Source organism: Panulirus ornatus, chromosome 4 (genome assembly GCF_036320965.1).
Source record: "Panulirus ornatus isolate Po-2019 chromosome 4, ASM3632096v1, whole genome shotgun sequence".
NCBI classification, from domain to species: Eukaryota; Metazoa; Arthropoda; class Malacostraca; order Decapoda; family Palinuridae; genus Panulirus; species Panulirus ornatus.
The window spans coordinates 60,993,852-61,010,651 of NC_092227.1; the positions used below are offsets into that span (position 1 = coordinate 60,993,852).

Below are 16,800 nucleotides of genomic sequence, written 5' to 3' on the forward strand. Positions count from 1 at the left end.
ATCTTTGCTATTCTTTTTCTGGTTTCATGTGGTATCTCCTTTCCAAGCACACTCACTTTCACTACCTTCCATCCGACCCATACCATTTCCTCTTTTCCTGAAACCACTACAGATTTCACTCTTACATCCACAGATATTGATTCATATATCCCAGAAGCTGACTCTCTCACCTCATTTACATCTAGAAGTCTTACTCTAGCATGCTGGTCAGTTAGGTGTTTGATACAAAAATGCCCAATCAGCATTAACCCTACCCACCCTTGTATACTTGAGTTATGTCCCTCTGTTTAAGATATGTTTTATACCAAATACTAGTCCATTTGTAGCACACATGTTCAGCATTTTCATTATCTTTGACATCCAGTACCCCATACCCCCACAATCATGCCCTTAACTACCACATCATGCTCTCGTGCATTGTTCACCTCAGAATATTGGATGCACTCTTATTTCTATCAAAAATACTTGCCTCTCTTCCTGCAACTTGATTCATAAGCACTCAATCGGCAGCCTCTTCTAAACAAATTGAATCTCACCCATGCTGGTCTGACACTTGCTTCCTTACATTCACACATAACCCCATAGCACCTTCCCCAGCATAAGTGCCATCCCCTCTTTTGCTTTCCCCTTTATGCAAACCCTAGGCTTTTCTCCTATGGTATTTCTAATCCATTCTTCCCCATTCCTCTTGAGCTGAGTTTCACTAACAGTCAGAACATCCAGGTTCTCTTCCCCAACTATACAATCACTCTCAACATTCTTATCCTGGTTACATCCATGGCTATTTGGACATCCCAGTCTGAGCCCTCAAGGAGAATGGGCACTCATTGCTTTGTGTCCTTCACCTGTTCCAGCTTTAAGGAATTAAAACACAAGAAGGGACAGTTTCATGTGTCCCACTCCCATCCCTTTTAGTCATGTTGTAGAACACACAATGAAGACAAGGGATGTATTCTTTTTCCTCATGTTTATAGCATATATAACTTGTCTGGAAACGTGATTTCTAATGATTGCATGTACACAGTATTTTCATTTGTATTGACCAAATGTGGTGATGTAACATTACCTCCACCCTTATTCTTTTTAACATTATTGGCTTAGCGTTGTTAAAAGAGAATTTTCTTCTTGATGTCTTCTTAGATTCACAAGTTTTAGTTTTCATATTTTCACAAATTATTTATTGCCTAGGTATTTGATCCTTTTTATGAACTTTGTTAATTGTGGCATATTTTGTAAAAAGAAAAAGCATACTCCTATTTTTGTTTTTTGATACTTTTTTGCTCTGCACTCCTGACAAAAATTACAAAATATCAAGTTAATGTATATTCTATACAGTATCATATGGAGTAGTGTTCTAATTTACAAGTAGTTTTATCTCATAAGATGGCAACTCCTCAGCATTTGAGTATGGGATTGTGGACTTGTTTATCATTATCAGGTTTTGGTCCTGGTCCAGGCCCTGGGTGGAATGGTTACCCTGGTCCTGGAATGCCCCCTGGGCCCCCGATGGGCCCTCCTGGATGGGGAATGCCACCACCTGGCATGGGAAACATGCCACAAGGTAGTATGCCAGGTCCAATGGGTGATCACCACCATCAGCAGCAACAGCAGCAGCAGCAACAGCAGCAGCAACAGCAACAGCAGCAGCAGCAGCAGCAACAACAACAACAACAACAGCAGCAACAGCAACAGCAACAACAGCAGCAGCAACCTCCACAACAGCAGCAGCAGCCTCCACAGCAGCAGCCACAACAGCAGCAACCACCACAGCAACAGCAGCAACAGCAGCCTCCACAACAGCAGCAGCCTCCACAACAGCAGCAGCCTCCTCAACAACAGCAGCAGCCACAGCCATCACAGCAGCAGCAACAACCTCTTGAACCAGAGCCACTCCAAGGATCAGAGGTTAGTTCATGAAAATAGTGCTTCCGTACATAATTTCCTTAAGGTAATTAGATATCACTGAGTTTAGAAAAATCTTTTATTCATACTTGTTTTGTTTCCTGCTATAGCAAGGTAGCACCAGGAGCAGACAAAGAAAAGACCTTATTCACTCACACCCATTCTCCAGCTGTCATGTGGAGTACATCAAAATCACATATCCACAAACATGCAGTTGTTTTATTCCACATCCCTCCTCCCCTTGTATACCACATTGCTCCAGTTTACTCGATCCATTTGATGTCGTTCACCCTCTGCATGTTCAGACCACAACCACTCCGAATTGCATTTGCTCTATCCTTCTGTCTTCAATTGGTCTCCCCCTTATCATTCCCTTTGCTTCTGACATATATGAAAATGTTTTCTTTGTCATCCACTCCTCTATCATTTTCTTCATGTTTGCAAACCATTTCAGCACACTTTGTTTTAATGTGATCTCACCAATTTTAGAAACTTTTTGTTTAATTCATACTTGTTCACTGTTTCTTACTTTACCAAGGTAATGCCAGGAGCAAAGAAAAAAACCTCGTGTGCTGACATTCTTTTTCTTGGTGTAATGTGTAATGCTTGAAAATCACATCTCCCTATTCATAAACGGGACTCTCACAACTTCTTTCCATGCTTTCCTGGGCTGCTTCATGTACCCTTGGTTCAGTTCATTGACAGCACATTGCTCCCTGCATACCACCTTGCTCCTGTTCACTCTATCCTTTGGATGTCTCACCCTCCTGCATGTTCAGACCCTGAGCACTCAGAATCATATTCATTGCATCCTTCTATCTCCAATTTGGTCTCCCCTTCTTGTTCTCTCTGGCTTTGACACATTTGAGTATATCATCTTATCATTCATTTACTCATATGTCCAAACCATTTTAGCACACATTCTTCAGCTCTCAATCATACTCTTTTTATTACCACATGTCTTTTACCCTATCATTTTGTACTTAATCAACCCTCGTCACACCGCATATTGTCCTCAAGCATTTCATTTCCATTCTATTCACCCTCTTTTGTACTTTCTCAGGTATAACTTTACATGGTATTCCAACGTTGTTGGGACTACTGAACCCTCAGACATAGATGTGACAGGATTTGAAAAAGAGACATAATCATGGAAACTACACTGAACCTCTAAGTTTATACACTAACATAGATTGAGATATGAAGTTCAGTAGCCAGGAACCAGGATATTGTGATGAAAGTTTCTGTGACATTTACAATGAAGGAAGAAGGTGTGTTCTTTTAGCCTCAGATACAGAGGAAAGTTTTAGAAAGAGGAAAGAATGGTTTAATCAAAGATGTTAAGCAAGGGAGCTTAAAGATTTGCAGTGGTGTAGATGTAGGTGACACATGCAGCTAGCTTACTCAGGTATAGGAGGGCAAAGAATGAATATAGCCGGAGGAGGAGAGTGAAACAGTTAAAAATCCAAATCTTTTTCATAAATTCATCAGAAGTAGGTTGTCAGTTAAAGAGCAGCTAATTAGATTAAGGAATTTCAAAGGGGAAAGTATTATAGGAAAGTGTTAGGATATGTGAGGAACTGATTAACAAGTTTAAGTGTTTTCAATGAGGAAAATAGTACACCACCCCATCCATAAACCAATTAAACAGCCATGGTTATCAAACCCATGCCACAGACCAACCTTCACTTGGAACCATTCACTTTCCTTTCTTCCTACTGATTCAGATGCCTTACACCCTTATTAAAAATTTCTCAATGCTTCTAGCAGTTTTCCTTCCATCTCATATATTCTTAAAACCTTGTACAAGGCATCTCTATCAACCGTATGATATGCTTTCTCCAGATTCATAGAATCCTGTTTTTCACACACATTCTTAAAAGCAAACACCTGAACCACACATCTCCCTCTTCTAAAACACGACTGGTCCTCCCCAGTCTGATGCTCTGTAAATGCCATCGCCCTCTCAATCACTACGTTCCCATGCAGTATAACAGGTACACTCAATTAACTTAGACCTGTGTAGTTGAAAACTTACCTTTATTCATTGTCACTATACATGCATTCTGCCAATCCCCAGGCACATCACTATGGTCCATTATAAAGTGAATATCCTAAACAACCCCTTTTCATAAGAAATTCAACTGTAATAACATCTAATCCAGCTACATATCATCTTATGTAAGGCTTTCATTGTCTCTCTTGACCAAGTCACTCTCCTTGACTCTTTCACTTTGCATACTACCCTGACCCAAACACCCTTACATCTGCCACCCTTCAGACACAGTCAACAGACTTTCAAAATACTCACTCCATCCTGCTCTTCACTGTCTTTATTTTATCTCTGATACTAATGGAAACTTCAGGAAGCCATTCTATAGCACTCAACTAGTGCATGAATTGATGCTGTCAGGAATGCATCTCCTCAGGCATCATGTCTTTTCTTTATTAATAAAACTTTTAAATGATATCTGTAGGACCATTACTGAAACTGAAGGAAGCCATTCTATAGCTCTCAACTAGTGTAGGAATTGACACTGTCAGGCATGCATCTCCATAGGCACTATGTTGTAACTATCTCTTTAAATGGGTTATTCACTTGACACTCACTCCTCGAGAATGCATCTGGTTCATTATGAGGTTTCTGTGTTCATACATTTAAGAGCAGACATGATAGATATTGTGCTTCAAGTCAGTGACTTACATTATTTGCACCTCCTTAGTTACATTGACAGTTTGCATTTTTTTCCCTTTGAATTATTTGATGCCTTTCTACTATCATAAGCAGCCTCAAGGACCCAGTGATCTGTTGCTGTTTGAATTAATTTGTTCAACAGTATGGTTGCAGGAGTGGTAAAGGAGTCTTCAATCAGATGCTTGCTTAAAGAATATAAGAGAAATGCTGAGACATGTATGAATGTGGTGAAAGCATTTTATAGGGTTGATAAAGATGAATTGTGGAAGGTACTATAAACATAAAGTGCAGGAGGAAAGTGATTATAAGCAGCGAGGAGTTTTCATCAAGGGAGTAAGGCATGTGTGTATGTAGGTAGAGAGTAGAGGAAGTGGTCTCTTGTGAGGGTGTGATGACACCTTGAATTATCAGAACAAGTAAGAAATGTAGGCTCTTGTCTTGACCTCAGAAACCCAGCTCCAAATGTACTTGTTTTAGGAGACTTCGAACTACAGTACATGAAATGGACACAGGCAGACTCTGAAAGTAGCTGTTTAAAAGAGAGTTATTGAGACAATGTAAAGGATTTCCTTCAGCCAACAAATAAAACCAACTAGGGGAAAAAACGCCCTGGACTTGGTCTTTTCAAATAATACGGACCTAATATGAGACATTATCACCTCGAACTTCTTGTACTTCAAGTAAAATCAAGTTTGGATGCAAAACCACCTGGTCAGACAAGTTTGGATGCAAAACCACCTGGTCAGAATGTGTGTTTTCCTTTTTTATGTTGAAGGCTCCAGTCATGAACAAAAGTCCACATCACACCCAGTCCTTAGTTGAAATATAGAGAGAATTATGAAACTGAAAAGAAAACCAAGGGAAAGTATTTACGAATTTCTGAGAAAGTGAAAGACATGTCTTTTGAAATGTGCCAGGTCATAGTTATTGGGAAAGGCATGAGAAAGTAGAGAGTTCCAAACCTTTGACATGTAGGGAAAGAAGCAGGTATCAAAATTGCCCACCCTCGAGTTGCTGATGGCTACACAATAATCATGTGATGCAGCAGCTTGCTGATTATTAAGTGGTCTAGCTAGTGACGGGGGCACAGCTAGCTCACCAGAACTAAAATCAAATTGATACTTGTAGAAAAGGGAAAGCGAACCAACATTGTGGTGTAAGGCAAGTGGGTCAAGTATAGAAGTTAGCCTGGAATAGTTTATAAGTCAGACTGCATTTGACTCAACTCTGTCAAGTAAGGATACAGAGCTAGAACTACCCCAAATATGATAGCAGTACTCCATACAGTGAAGAATCAATCCCTTGTATAAGTGGAGCTACTGTTCAATAGGAAAGAAATTTCGACATCCGAACTGGACACCGAGTTTGTTAGAGGTATACTTGGTTATTCCTGTAATGTAGGGTTTCCATGAAAGAGTGAATGTTACAGTAATACCAAGTATGTTCATCGAGTTGAGGTGGAATTACAGAACATCAAAGGAGAGACGAGAGTTGTAGGGATTATTTGATAGAGAGATGGGTAGATATTTGGTCTTGGAGGCATTAAACTTAACAAGATGTGTACCCCACAGATTATCTCTGTGGGGTAGATTATTGCAGAAGCTGTGTCAAGACAAGATGCAGATTGAGTGATAATAGAAGCAGAATTGAAGGATTTTGATGAATGTAGTGTTAAGTCATCAGTTTTGAGTGCATTTGATTATAGTGTTAAGTCATCAGTATATGAATGCATTTGATTATTTGTGCTTGAGAGGAAATTGTGGGAAAAATGGAGAAAAAGTGTAGGGGACAGGACAGAACCTTGAGGAACACTGCTGTTGAAGGAGAAAAGGGGGAAGCTGATCCATCAACAACCACAGAGATAGATCAGCCAGAGAGGAAGCTAAATTTGAAGGAGTAAAGTGAGGGAGGAAAGGCAAAAGAGGGCAACTTAGAGTTGAGACCCCGATGCCACACCCTCTCAGAAGCCTTGAATATGTCAAGGGCAACTACATATGACTCCCCAAAATCTTTCAGGGATGATGATCAGACATAAGTAAGATATGAAAGAATATCATTAGTGGATCTAGTCTTACGTAAGCCATGCTGGCAATCAGAGAGAAGACTGATTTTCAAGGTGTTTAAGGATATAGAGTTGAGGGGGGATTCAAAGACTTTGGAAATGGTAGATATCAAAGCAGTAGGACGATAGTTAAAGGGGTCAGAACAGTCGCCCTTCTTAAGAATGGGTTGTATCAATGCATGCTTACAAGGAGAAGGAAAAGTTTTGGTGTTTGAACAGAAAGTTCAGAGGCATACTCTTCCAGTACACGGTGAAGGATGCCATCAGGATGATAAGCTTTGCTTGTGTCCAGAGAAAGAAGCGCTTTTTGGACACAGTCCAAAAGGAGATTCTGGGAAGAGGCGTAGGATTAGGAAGAGGAGTGCTAGGAGGTGAAGGAATCTTAGGGTCATCCCAGGTGGAATTGGAGGAGAAACGGAAACCAAAGAGAGTTGCTTTGTCAACAGGAGAGATAGTTATAGTAGTCAGAACGGAAAAGTTAGGGAAAGGTAGAGCAACAGAAGTTGCTAGAGATACCCTTAGCTAAAGACCAGAAAGACATATCAATGGATGACAAGGAGAGGTTATCATACTTCCTTTGAATAAAGGAACGCTTTGCCTCACAGATAACGTGTTTGAGACGATTATGGGCAGTGATAAAAGCTGAGTGGGAGACAGAGGAAGGAGAGTTTTTCCAAGCCTGATATGCCTGATCCCTTGTCTGAATGGCCTCAGAACAGGAATGGTTGAACCATGGATAGGGATGAAAAAGTAGTCTTGGAGGAGGAGAGGATGAATGCTTCCATTTCCGCAAGAATAACCTCTGTTATGCATTTTACTGAGACAGAACCATCACCACATAAGAGACAGTAATTTACCCAAGGAAAGTCAGAAAAGAAGTTAGGTAAGTTATTTCAGTTAGCATTGTTCAGGTGCCATTATTTAAGCTTAGAAGAGGCTGCTGGAGGGGGAGGTGCCATTTAGAATTGATACACTCATGAGAGTGTGATCGGATGAACCAACTGAGGCAAGAGTGTGTATTTATAGAGATGTACTAGAGGTTTAAAACATTTCCAGAATATTAGGGGAGTAGTCACAGCAGTCAGGTATTTGTGTAGGGTTGGTGGTGATTTGTTCTAATTCATTGAGAATTGAGAACGTGAGGGCTTTGATCCCTCTATCATCCATATGGGAGGAATTCAACCCTTCCCTTTTTTAAACATTGAAATCCCCAAGGAAGAGGATCTTGGTTTACGGGTGGGAGAATGTCGCAGTTTCATGGCAGGAGTTTAGATAGTCGAAGGGCTTTGATCCCTCTATCATCCATATGGGAGGAATTCAACCCTTCCCTATGGTAAATGTTGAAATCCCCAAGGAAGAGGATCTTGGTTTACGGGTGGGAGAATGTCGCAGTTTCATGGCAGGAGTTTAGATAGTCGAAGGATATAAAATTTGTAGAATTAGGAATGCAATGGGTGAAACAGATGACAGTTTTAGTAGTAGGGAGGCAGACTTTGAGCCATATAACATCCAAGTTTGGAGACTCATAGTCCTAGAGGTGTGAAACAGGTGTTTTGGTGTTGGAATAAGCACAAACACCACCTTTGAACCAGAATCGTGAGTGGAGGTCATAATTAGATATGAAAAAGGGACTAGTTAGAACATCATTAGACAACTGTGTTGGAGAGAAGTAAGATATTAGGAGAGTTACTTGACAGATGGTTTTCAACAGAGGAGAGGTTAGTAGATAGACCATGAATGTTGGTATAGTGAACAGAAAAAGAGGAAGGTCTCACAGAGAGGGAAAGGTCATGGGAGGGGCCAGTACTTAGATTGCCAGAGCTCTCCCACTCATTGACATCCCCACATTAGTGAGGTAGCAACAGTAACAGATGACCAAAGGCCTTGTCGACTCACATCCATTCCCTAGTTGTCATGCAATGCACCCCAACCAACAGCTCCCAGTCTACAACCAGATCCCACAGACCTTTCCATGGTGTATCTAGACACTGGACATGCCCTGGTTCAATCTGTTGACAGCACAGTCTTATCTATAGCCCATGCCTTCTGTTTGTATGATTATGTAGGGACTACTATACCTTCAGGCATACCTATTTTTACCCTCCCTCAGAAAACGATCTCTTTTCACATATTCCTACCCACCGTATGACTCACTCATACTTCCATGTCCACTCCCTAGTATCTAAAACACCTCACTTCCTTCAGTTTTTCTCCATTGATATTCACACTCCCAACTATCCTGTCCCTCAAGTCTACTAAACCTAATTACTATGCTTTTATTCACTTTTGCTCTTAACTTTCTCCTCTCACACACCCTTCCAAACTCAGTCACCAACTTCTGCTGTTTCACACTAGTATCTGCCACCCGTACTGTATCCTCAGCAAACAACATCGACACACTTTCCAGGCTCTCTCATCCCCCACAGATTGCATAGTCACCCCTCTCTCCAAGACTCGCATTTGCCCCCACCACTACTCCTTCCATAAACAAATTAGATAACCATGGTGACATCACTCACCTTTGCCGCAGACCAACCTTCATTTGGAACGATTCATTATCCTCTCTTCCTACTCGTACACATGCATTACATCTTCAATAAAAACTTCTCACTACTTTTAGTAGCTCTCTTCCAACACCATATATTAAGTCCTTCCACAAAGCATCTCTTATCATCCCTATCATATGCTTTCTCCAGATCCATAAATGCCACATACAAATCCATCTGTTTCTATGTATTTCTCACACATTCTTCAGTGAAAACTTATGTATCCACACATCCTCTATCACTTCCTCTGCAATCTGATGCCTGCCCACACTCAGTTACCACCCTCCCATACAACTTTACTAGGTATACTTAACAAACTTATACCTTTGTAGTTTGAACACTCACCTTTATCCTCCTTGCTTTTATACACTAGTGCCATACATACATTCTGCTAATCCTCAGGCACCTCACCATGATCCACACACACATTGAATGTCCTAACTAACCAGACAACAGCAATACCATCCACTCCATCTGCCTTGCCACATTTCATCCTTCGTAAGGCTTTCAGCATCTCTTCTCTCTTCACTAAACCATTTTCCATGACTCACTTTGCATAACCATGATTTAAACCCCCTAGATCTGCCACCCTATCATGAAACACATTCACCAGTGTCAAAATACTTGCTCCATCTCCCTTTCTCTTCATCACAACCTGTTACCACTTCCCCTTTTGCCTGCTTTGCCCATGATCCAATTTGTTCTTTTGCTTTTCATTTATTATTATCCTCCCAATACGCTTTATCCTTCCTAAAGTTTACTGATACTAATCATACCAATTCACATTTACTTTCTTTTTCACCTTCTTCTTGACCTTTGCTTCTTTTTATACATCCCCCAATCATTTGCACTCCTTTACTGCAAGTACCACCCATATGCCTCCCTCTTCTCTTTTATCAGCAGCTTTACTTCCTCACACCACTGACTACCCATTTTGATCAGTCCACTTCCCACCTTTCGCGTGCCACATGCATCTCTCGCACATGCCAGTACTGCCTCCCTAAATACCTCCCCTTTCTCACCCAGTTCCCCTGCTTTATTTACTCTCACCTTTTGCCAATGTTCACTCAATCTCTCCTGATACTTTTTCACACGTCTCTTTTCTAAACTCACTTAATTTCACTACTCTCTTGAGAGCATGCACGGACCCCTGAGCCCAGACTTTTAGAACTCATTCTTCATAAAGAAAGGCAAGACACCTTCAGCACATGCACTTGATATCCCCTAGAGATAAAGTGTAGATTCTGATACTCTCATTGCCCCACTCCACAAAGGTGGAACCAAAGCAGTCTCAAAAAACTACTGACCAGTAGCATTAACTTCTCACATCACTGAAATCTTTAGGAGAGTCCAGATTACAGAATTTATAGAGATGTGCAATATTCATAACCCAGGACAGCTTGCTCTCAGGGCGGGAAGATCTTGCCTGTCTCAGTTGCTTGACCATTGTGATGGGGTTGATGAAACTGAAAAGGCAAAAAAAAAAATACTGATGTTTGCACAGACTGTGCAAAAGCATTTGACAAATGTGACTATGGCTTCATAACATAGAATGCAAAAGATTGGAATAACCAGAAAGATTGTGAGATGGATACACAACTTTTTAGCTAACAGATCCCAAAATTTTGTTGTAAACCATACCATCTCCACTGCTGCCATGGTAAAAAGCTTAGTCCCTGATGGAAATGTACTTGCACCCTTCCTGTTCTTCATTCTCACATCTGACATTGATGTAAACACGTGCTACAGTTTCATATCATCCTTCGCAAATGATACAAGAGTAAGTATGAAGATCACATCAGTACAAGATTTCAAAAGGATACAAAAAGGCTTAAACGAGAACTTTAATTGAGTGGCTGAGAACTAACTGATTTTCAATGGACATCAGTTTCAACTCCTCCGTCATGGGAAAAATGAAGAACTTAAAATCTACACAGAATATCTGACGGACACAAACATTATCATAAACCAGTTGAATAACATGAATGACCTTGGAGTATTAATGTCTAATGACCGAACTTTCAGCAGACAACAAAACAGTGGTTACCTCATGCAGAAAGATGACAGGCAGTATCCTGCAGACCTTCAAGTCATGAGAAGAAATACCAATGATGATGTTATTCAATGTTCTTATACTTTCACAGGTTGAATATTGATATGTTGTAACATCACTCTACAAGGTAGGCAAAACTGCAGAATTAGAGAATGTTCAAATGTTTTTCATAGCCCATATTAGAAACTAGATTATTGGGAATGGCTGAAATCTCTTAGGTTATATTCCCTGGATTGCAGGTAGGAGAGGTATATCATCATCCATACCTGGAAAGTCCTATAAGTTATGGTTCCCAACTTACATTCAGTGATAACATCTTACTGCGAGACAGGCACTTTTTAAAAGACTATCTCAGAAATCCAAATGATGCAATACGCACAAAAAGAGAGAACATCTTAAAACATCCAGGGGCCAAGAGTCTTCAACTCTTGCCAGCTACCATTAGAAATAGGATGAGATGCATAGTAAAGATGTTTAAGAGCCTTGGACAAGTACCTGCAAAAGTGTAACAGACCAGCCAGGCTGTAGGGGTAAACATCCCCGAAGACTTAAAACAGCTATGCACCAATTATGACTTTTTGATATATTTATAAATGGGATGCTGAGGGAGATGAATGCTAGAGCCTTGGAAAGAGGAACAGGTATTCAACCTGTGTGGAGTGCGTGTGTGTGTGTTTGTTGGGGATGTCTTGTTTCTGTTGACAGTACAGGTGGTAGACTCATGTGAGAAACTGCAGAAGCAGGTGTCTGAGTTTAGAAGAGTGTGTGATAGAAGAAAGTTGACAGTACATGTGAATAAAAGCAATGTTATTAGTTTTACCTGTAAAAAGAGACAGTTTATTTAGAGTGTAACTTTTTACCTGAAAGTTGATATAGCAGCTAAAGTAAGCCATATGGGGTGGTTAGGGGCAAAGGTATTAAATGAATTTAGGGATGTATGGAAAGAGAGATCACTGTCATTAAGAGCAAAGATGGGTATGTTTGATAAGGAAGTCTCAGTTGTGCTGTGTGGATGCAAGTCTTGGGCCTTAGACAAAAATGCAAATAATAGGGTGAAAGTGTTAGAAATTAGGTGTTTTATGACTATGTGGTATGAGGAGGTCTGTTCGCAGAAGAAATGTTTGGGTAAGATAGAGGTATGATAGTAGGATGGTGTGCTGAAATTATTTGCTCATATGGACTGGATGACTAGAGGGTATACATGTCAGAAGTGGAGGGGACAAAGAGGAGTTGGAAGAATGGATTGAAAAATGCTTTGAAGGCTAAAGTAGACATCGGAAGAATGGATCGAAAAATGCTTTGAAGGCTAAAGTAGACATCATTCTGTCACCGTGCAGAACCAGGACAAATGAAGTGATTAGAGGAAACCATAGAAAATACTGTGGGGCCTGGTTGTGGGTAAGAGGCTCTGCTTTGTGCATTGTACATGACAGTTAGAGGATGGATATGAGTGAAAGAGGCCATGACTTTATCTGCTTCTGGTGCTACCTCACTAATGCGTGATATGGCAAATGTATTAGGGAAAAAAACTATTGTTGAGTTTATTTGGAAAGTTGTATGAGAGAGAGGTGATTGAAAGGGTGGTGGCTTGCACAGAGCATCAGATGAGGGAGGAACGTCACTTTAAGGTTGCTTAAGGATGTTTGGATCAGGTGTTTGCTTTGAAGAAGGTGTATAAGAAATACTTACAGAAATAGGATTTGTATGTGGCTTATGGATCTAGAAAAAGTATATGATAGGGTTGACAGTGATGGTTTGTGGGTGTTGTGAATTAATGGTGTGGGAGGAAAGCTGTTAGAGAGGGGGGGGGGGTTGTCAACAGAATAGGTGTATGTGTGAATAGGTTGAGAGGAGAATGAAGTAGCTTCAGGTGAAGGTGGGTGTTTGGAAGGCTTGTGTGATGTCATCATGGCTGTTCAGTCTGTTTATGGATAGAATTGTTTATGGGTAAGCTGGTGAGGGAAGTGAATTCAAGGGTTTGGATGAGAAAGGTAGTTCTTGAGTCTGACAGAGGCTGGGATGCTTGGGTAATGAGTCATTTGTTTGCTGATGACAAGACTGGTAGCAGATGAGAGAGAGATTGCAGAAAATGATTTCATAGCTAACAGGTGTCTGTGAAAGGTTTGAGTAAATGTGAATGAAAGGAATGGTATTAGGTTTATTAGTGTAGAGAAAATGGTTAGTAGGTATGTGAATGTGAATATAGAAAACTTGGAAGAAGTGAAGTGTCATAAATGCATACTTGGGAGAGGATATGGTAGCATGTGTAACAGTGGAAGCTGAGTGTCATGGGTGGGTCAGGGGGTGAAAATCCTGGGAGCATTGAGGAATGTGTGGAAAGAGTGAGAGTGAAAATGGGCTTGAAGTTATAGAAGTGAGCTTGTAGAGTATTCTGAAGGACAGGACCAGCATTGTGTTGGTATGTTTTAGTAACTCAATTTTTCACAGATGTTTAACCTAATAACAACTATTCTTTAACCAGTATTTAATAGACCTTTTATATTTACCTGGAATGGTCACTGGAATTTTCCTGTCTGGTTGTTTAATCCATTGTACTAAATCTTTTGTGTTATTGATTGGTCAACAGAGCAACAGCAGTGCTCCTGGTGTTACCAGCAGTAGCGGCGCAGGGAATGATAGCACAGTGAACAATGCAAGCAGTCCTGCCGTAGTTGCGAGTAGTACAGCTGTAGTAACCCAGGGAGCACCATCCTCATCAGTAGATGACTCCAACCTAGACCCAGAGATGGTAGCCCAGGCATCTCACTGGACAGAGCACAAAGCGCCTGATGGTAGAAGTTATTACTACAATTCCAAAACACAGGAATCTGTCTGGGAGAAGCCTCAGGCCTTGAAAGATTTAGAAGGTAAGTTGAAAAGTATATTGTATAATTGATTTGTTTCTGAAAATACAGTGTGCCCTTACTAGGATGGTCAGGAGTGTTAATTTCAAGTTTGCCAATATTCATTTATTATGAGTAAAACTTTGATAATCACTGTGAAAGAAACTGAAGTAGATTTCATAAGTTGAGCACAGTTTAAGTTGTAACCTTTAACCAACTTTAACCAACACTAAATGTTAATGAGCACTAGTCTCTTTTTCTCTCTGTCTCTCTCAAGAAGAAAAATCCTTGGAAGCTCCATTCATGGATGAAAGTCCAAATCAAAGTTGGGCCTTTATTGAAATGTAAAGAGGTCAATGAAAATTAAAGGAAAAGGAAGAGACAAGGAGAAGTACTTCTGAATTTTGGAGGAAGTGAAAAATTTGTCCTTTAAAACTGCTAGGTCATAGTTATTGGGAAAAAATATGAGAGGCTAGAGACTTCCAAAGCTTTGGGGTTTAAGGAAAGAAACTGTTAACAAAACAGCCCACCCTTGAGTTACCAACGACCACATGGTAATGATGTGATACAGCAGCTTGTTGAGTAGCATGTGATTTAGCTAGTGGTGGGGCCACACAAGCAGCTAGCTCTTAGGAGCAAAAATGAAGGTAATGCCCATAGAAGAAGGAAAGTGAACTAGCATTGTGGCATAGGGTAAGTGGGTCAAGTTTTAAAGTTAACCTGGTAACTTGATAAGTTGGACCACTATTGACTCGACTCTTATCAAGTAAGGATGCAGAGCTAGAACCACCTAAGATGTGAGAGCAGTGCCTCCAAACTAGAGCAGATCAGTCCTTTGTCAAAACAGAGCAGCTCTTCAAAAAAAAAGAAATTTCGATATCTAAACAGGACTTCTAGTTTCTTAGAGGCAGATTTAGCTATTTCTATAATGTGGGGTTTACAAGATAGTGTCAGTGTTACAGTGATACTAAGTATGTTCTCTGAGTGAGAGGTGTAATTATGGAACCGTCAAGGGAAAGAGAAAAGTTGTGAGGAATTTACTACAGAGAGATGGGCAGAAATGGTTCTTGGAGGCATTTAACTTGATAGGATTTAGTCCACCTCACTGTGCATGTCTGAAATTGTTGAAGTTGTGTGGAGATGAGATGAAGATCAGTTGAGAGAAGGAGCAGAATTGAAGGATGTGGAGGAATGCAGTGGTGAGTCGTCAGCCTATAAATGCATTTGGTTATTTGTAGAAGAGAGGAGACAAGACAAAACCATGAGGGACACTGCAGTTGATGGAGAAAGGCAGAGAAGCTGATCCATTAACAACCACAGATAAATTAGCTAGAGAGGAAGCTAAATATGAGGAAAGGAAGCCAAAAGAGATGAGCTTGGAGATGCCACACCCTGTCAGAAGCTTTGTAGCGTTCCCCATAATATGAAGCCATATTGATGAACTGAAAGAAGACAGCAAGATTCAAGGTGTTTGAGGATACAGGAGTTGAGGGATTCAAAAACCTTGGAAATGATAGATGTCAGGCACCAGGACAATAGTTAGATGAGTTAGAACAGTCACTCCTCTTAGGGATGGGATGCATCAACACATGCTTCCAAGAATAAAGAAAAGTTATGGTTTTTAAACAGAAACAGAACAAATGAGAAAGCTTAGGTGCAAATTGGGAGATGAACACTTTCATGTACTCAATTTATCATCCAGTACATAGGGAAGGATGAACATTTGGGTTGAATGTGAATAAACTGCCACAACCAGGATTTGAATCCAGGGCAACTCCTGAATGCACCACGGTCAGCATCACAAACTGCTTTTCCACCAAGATTCTTTGAATGATTTTTTATCATACATAATCACTGTTTACCGCTTTAGCAAGGTAGTGCCAGGAAACAGACCCATCCTCTCATATACACATATTATTTATTATATTTTGCTTTGTCACTGTCTCCCGCGTTAGCGAGGTAGCGCAAGGAAACAGACGAAAGAATGGCCCAACCCACCCACATATACATGTATATACATACACGTACACACACGCACATATACATACCTATACATCTCAACATTTACATATATATACACACACAGACTTATACATATATACACATACATAAGTTAAGTCCAAGTTGGTCTTGACTTTTTAGCTGTGCTAATCTGTACTTGATACTTTACCCACTTGCCTTATGCTGTTGTGTTGGTACTTTTCCCTAACCTTTAGATATTTCTTTGGTTCCTGCTCTTTAGAGCTGCTTGCTTTTGGAGGCCCCGCCATTCGCTAGACCATGTAATACTTGGCAAGCTATTGTAATACATGGTTACTGAGAGGCTTTTGGTAACTCAAGGGTGGGCAACTGTTTCTATGTATGGCCTACATTACAAAGCTTTGGAAGGTTGTAACCCCTTATGTGTCTCCCAATAACTGTGACTTTCACTTGCTCCAAAATTTATGATATATGTATCCACTTCTCTTAATATTTCTCCATCTTTAACCCTTTTTCATATTTACGTTAAGTCCCAGTTTTATTTTAGGGTTTTGTTCGTGACTGGAGCCTACAATATAAAAGAAAAAAATATTTAAATTATTTTAGTCTTAATGGCATTGTATGGATATAAGTAGTGAACCTTTACAACACATGAGAGGAAGAGGATGGATTTGCTGGAAATAAAATGCCAGATGATATATTGTGTGAGGCAAGTTAAT

The 16,800-nt window shown here is 40.3% G+C and overlaps 1 protein-coding gene across 1 annotated transcript in view; it reads left to right on the forward strand.

Moving 5' to 3' along the window:
• The window catches only part of LOC139764806 (uncharacterized), a gene marked incomplete at its 3' end in the record, with an annotated part of 202,539 nt that overhangs the window by 56,669 nt on the left and 129,070 nt on the right, over positions 1–16,800 (forward strand). Inside the window, exons 7-8 of the mRNA XM_071691740.1 lie at positions 1,439–1,905; positions 13,846–14,125. Of these exons, the coding sequence (XP_071547841.1) occupies positions 1,439–1,905; positions 13,846–14,125 (747 nt within the window). The remainder of the gene's footprint in view (positions 1–1,438; positions 1,906–13,845; positions 14,126–16,800) is intronic.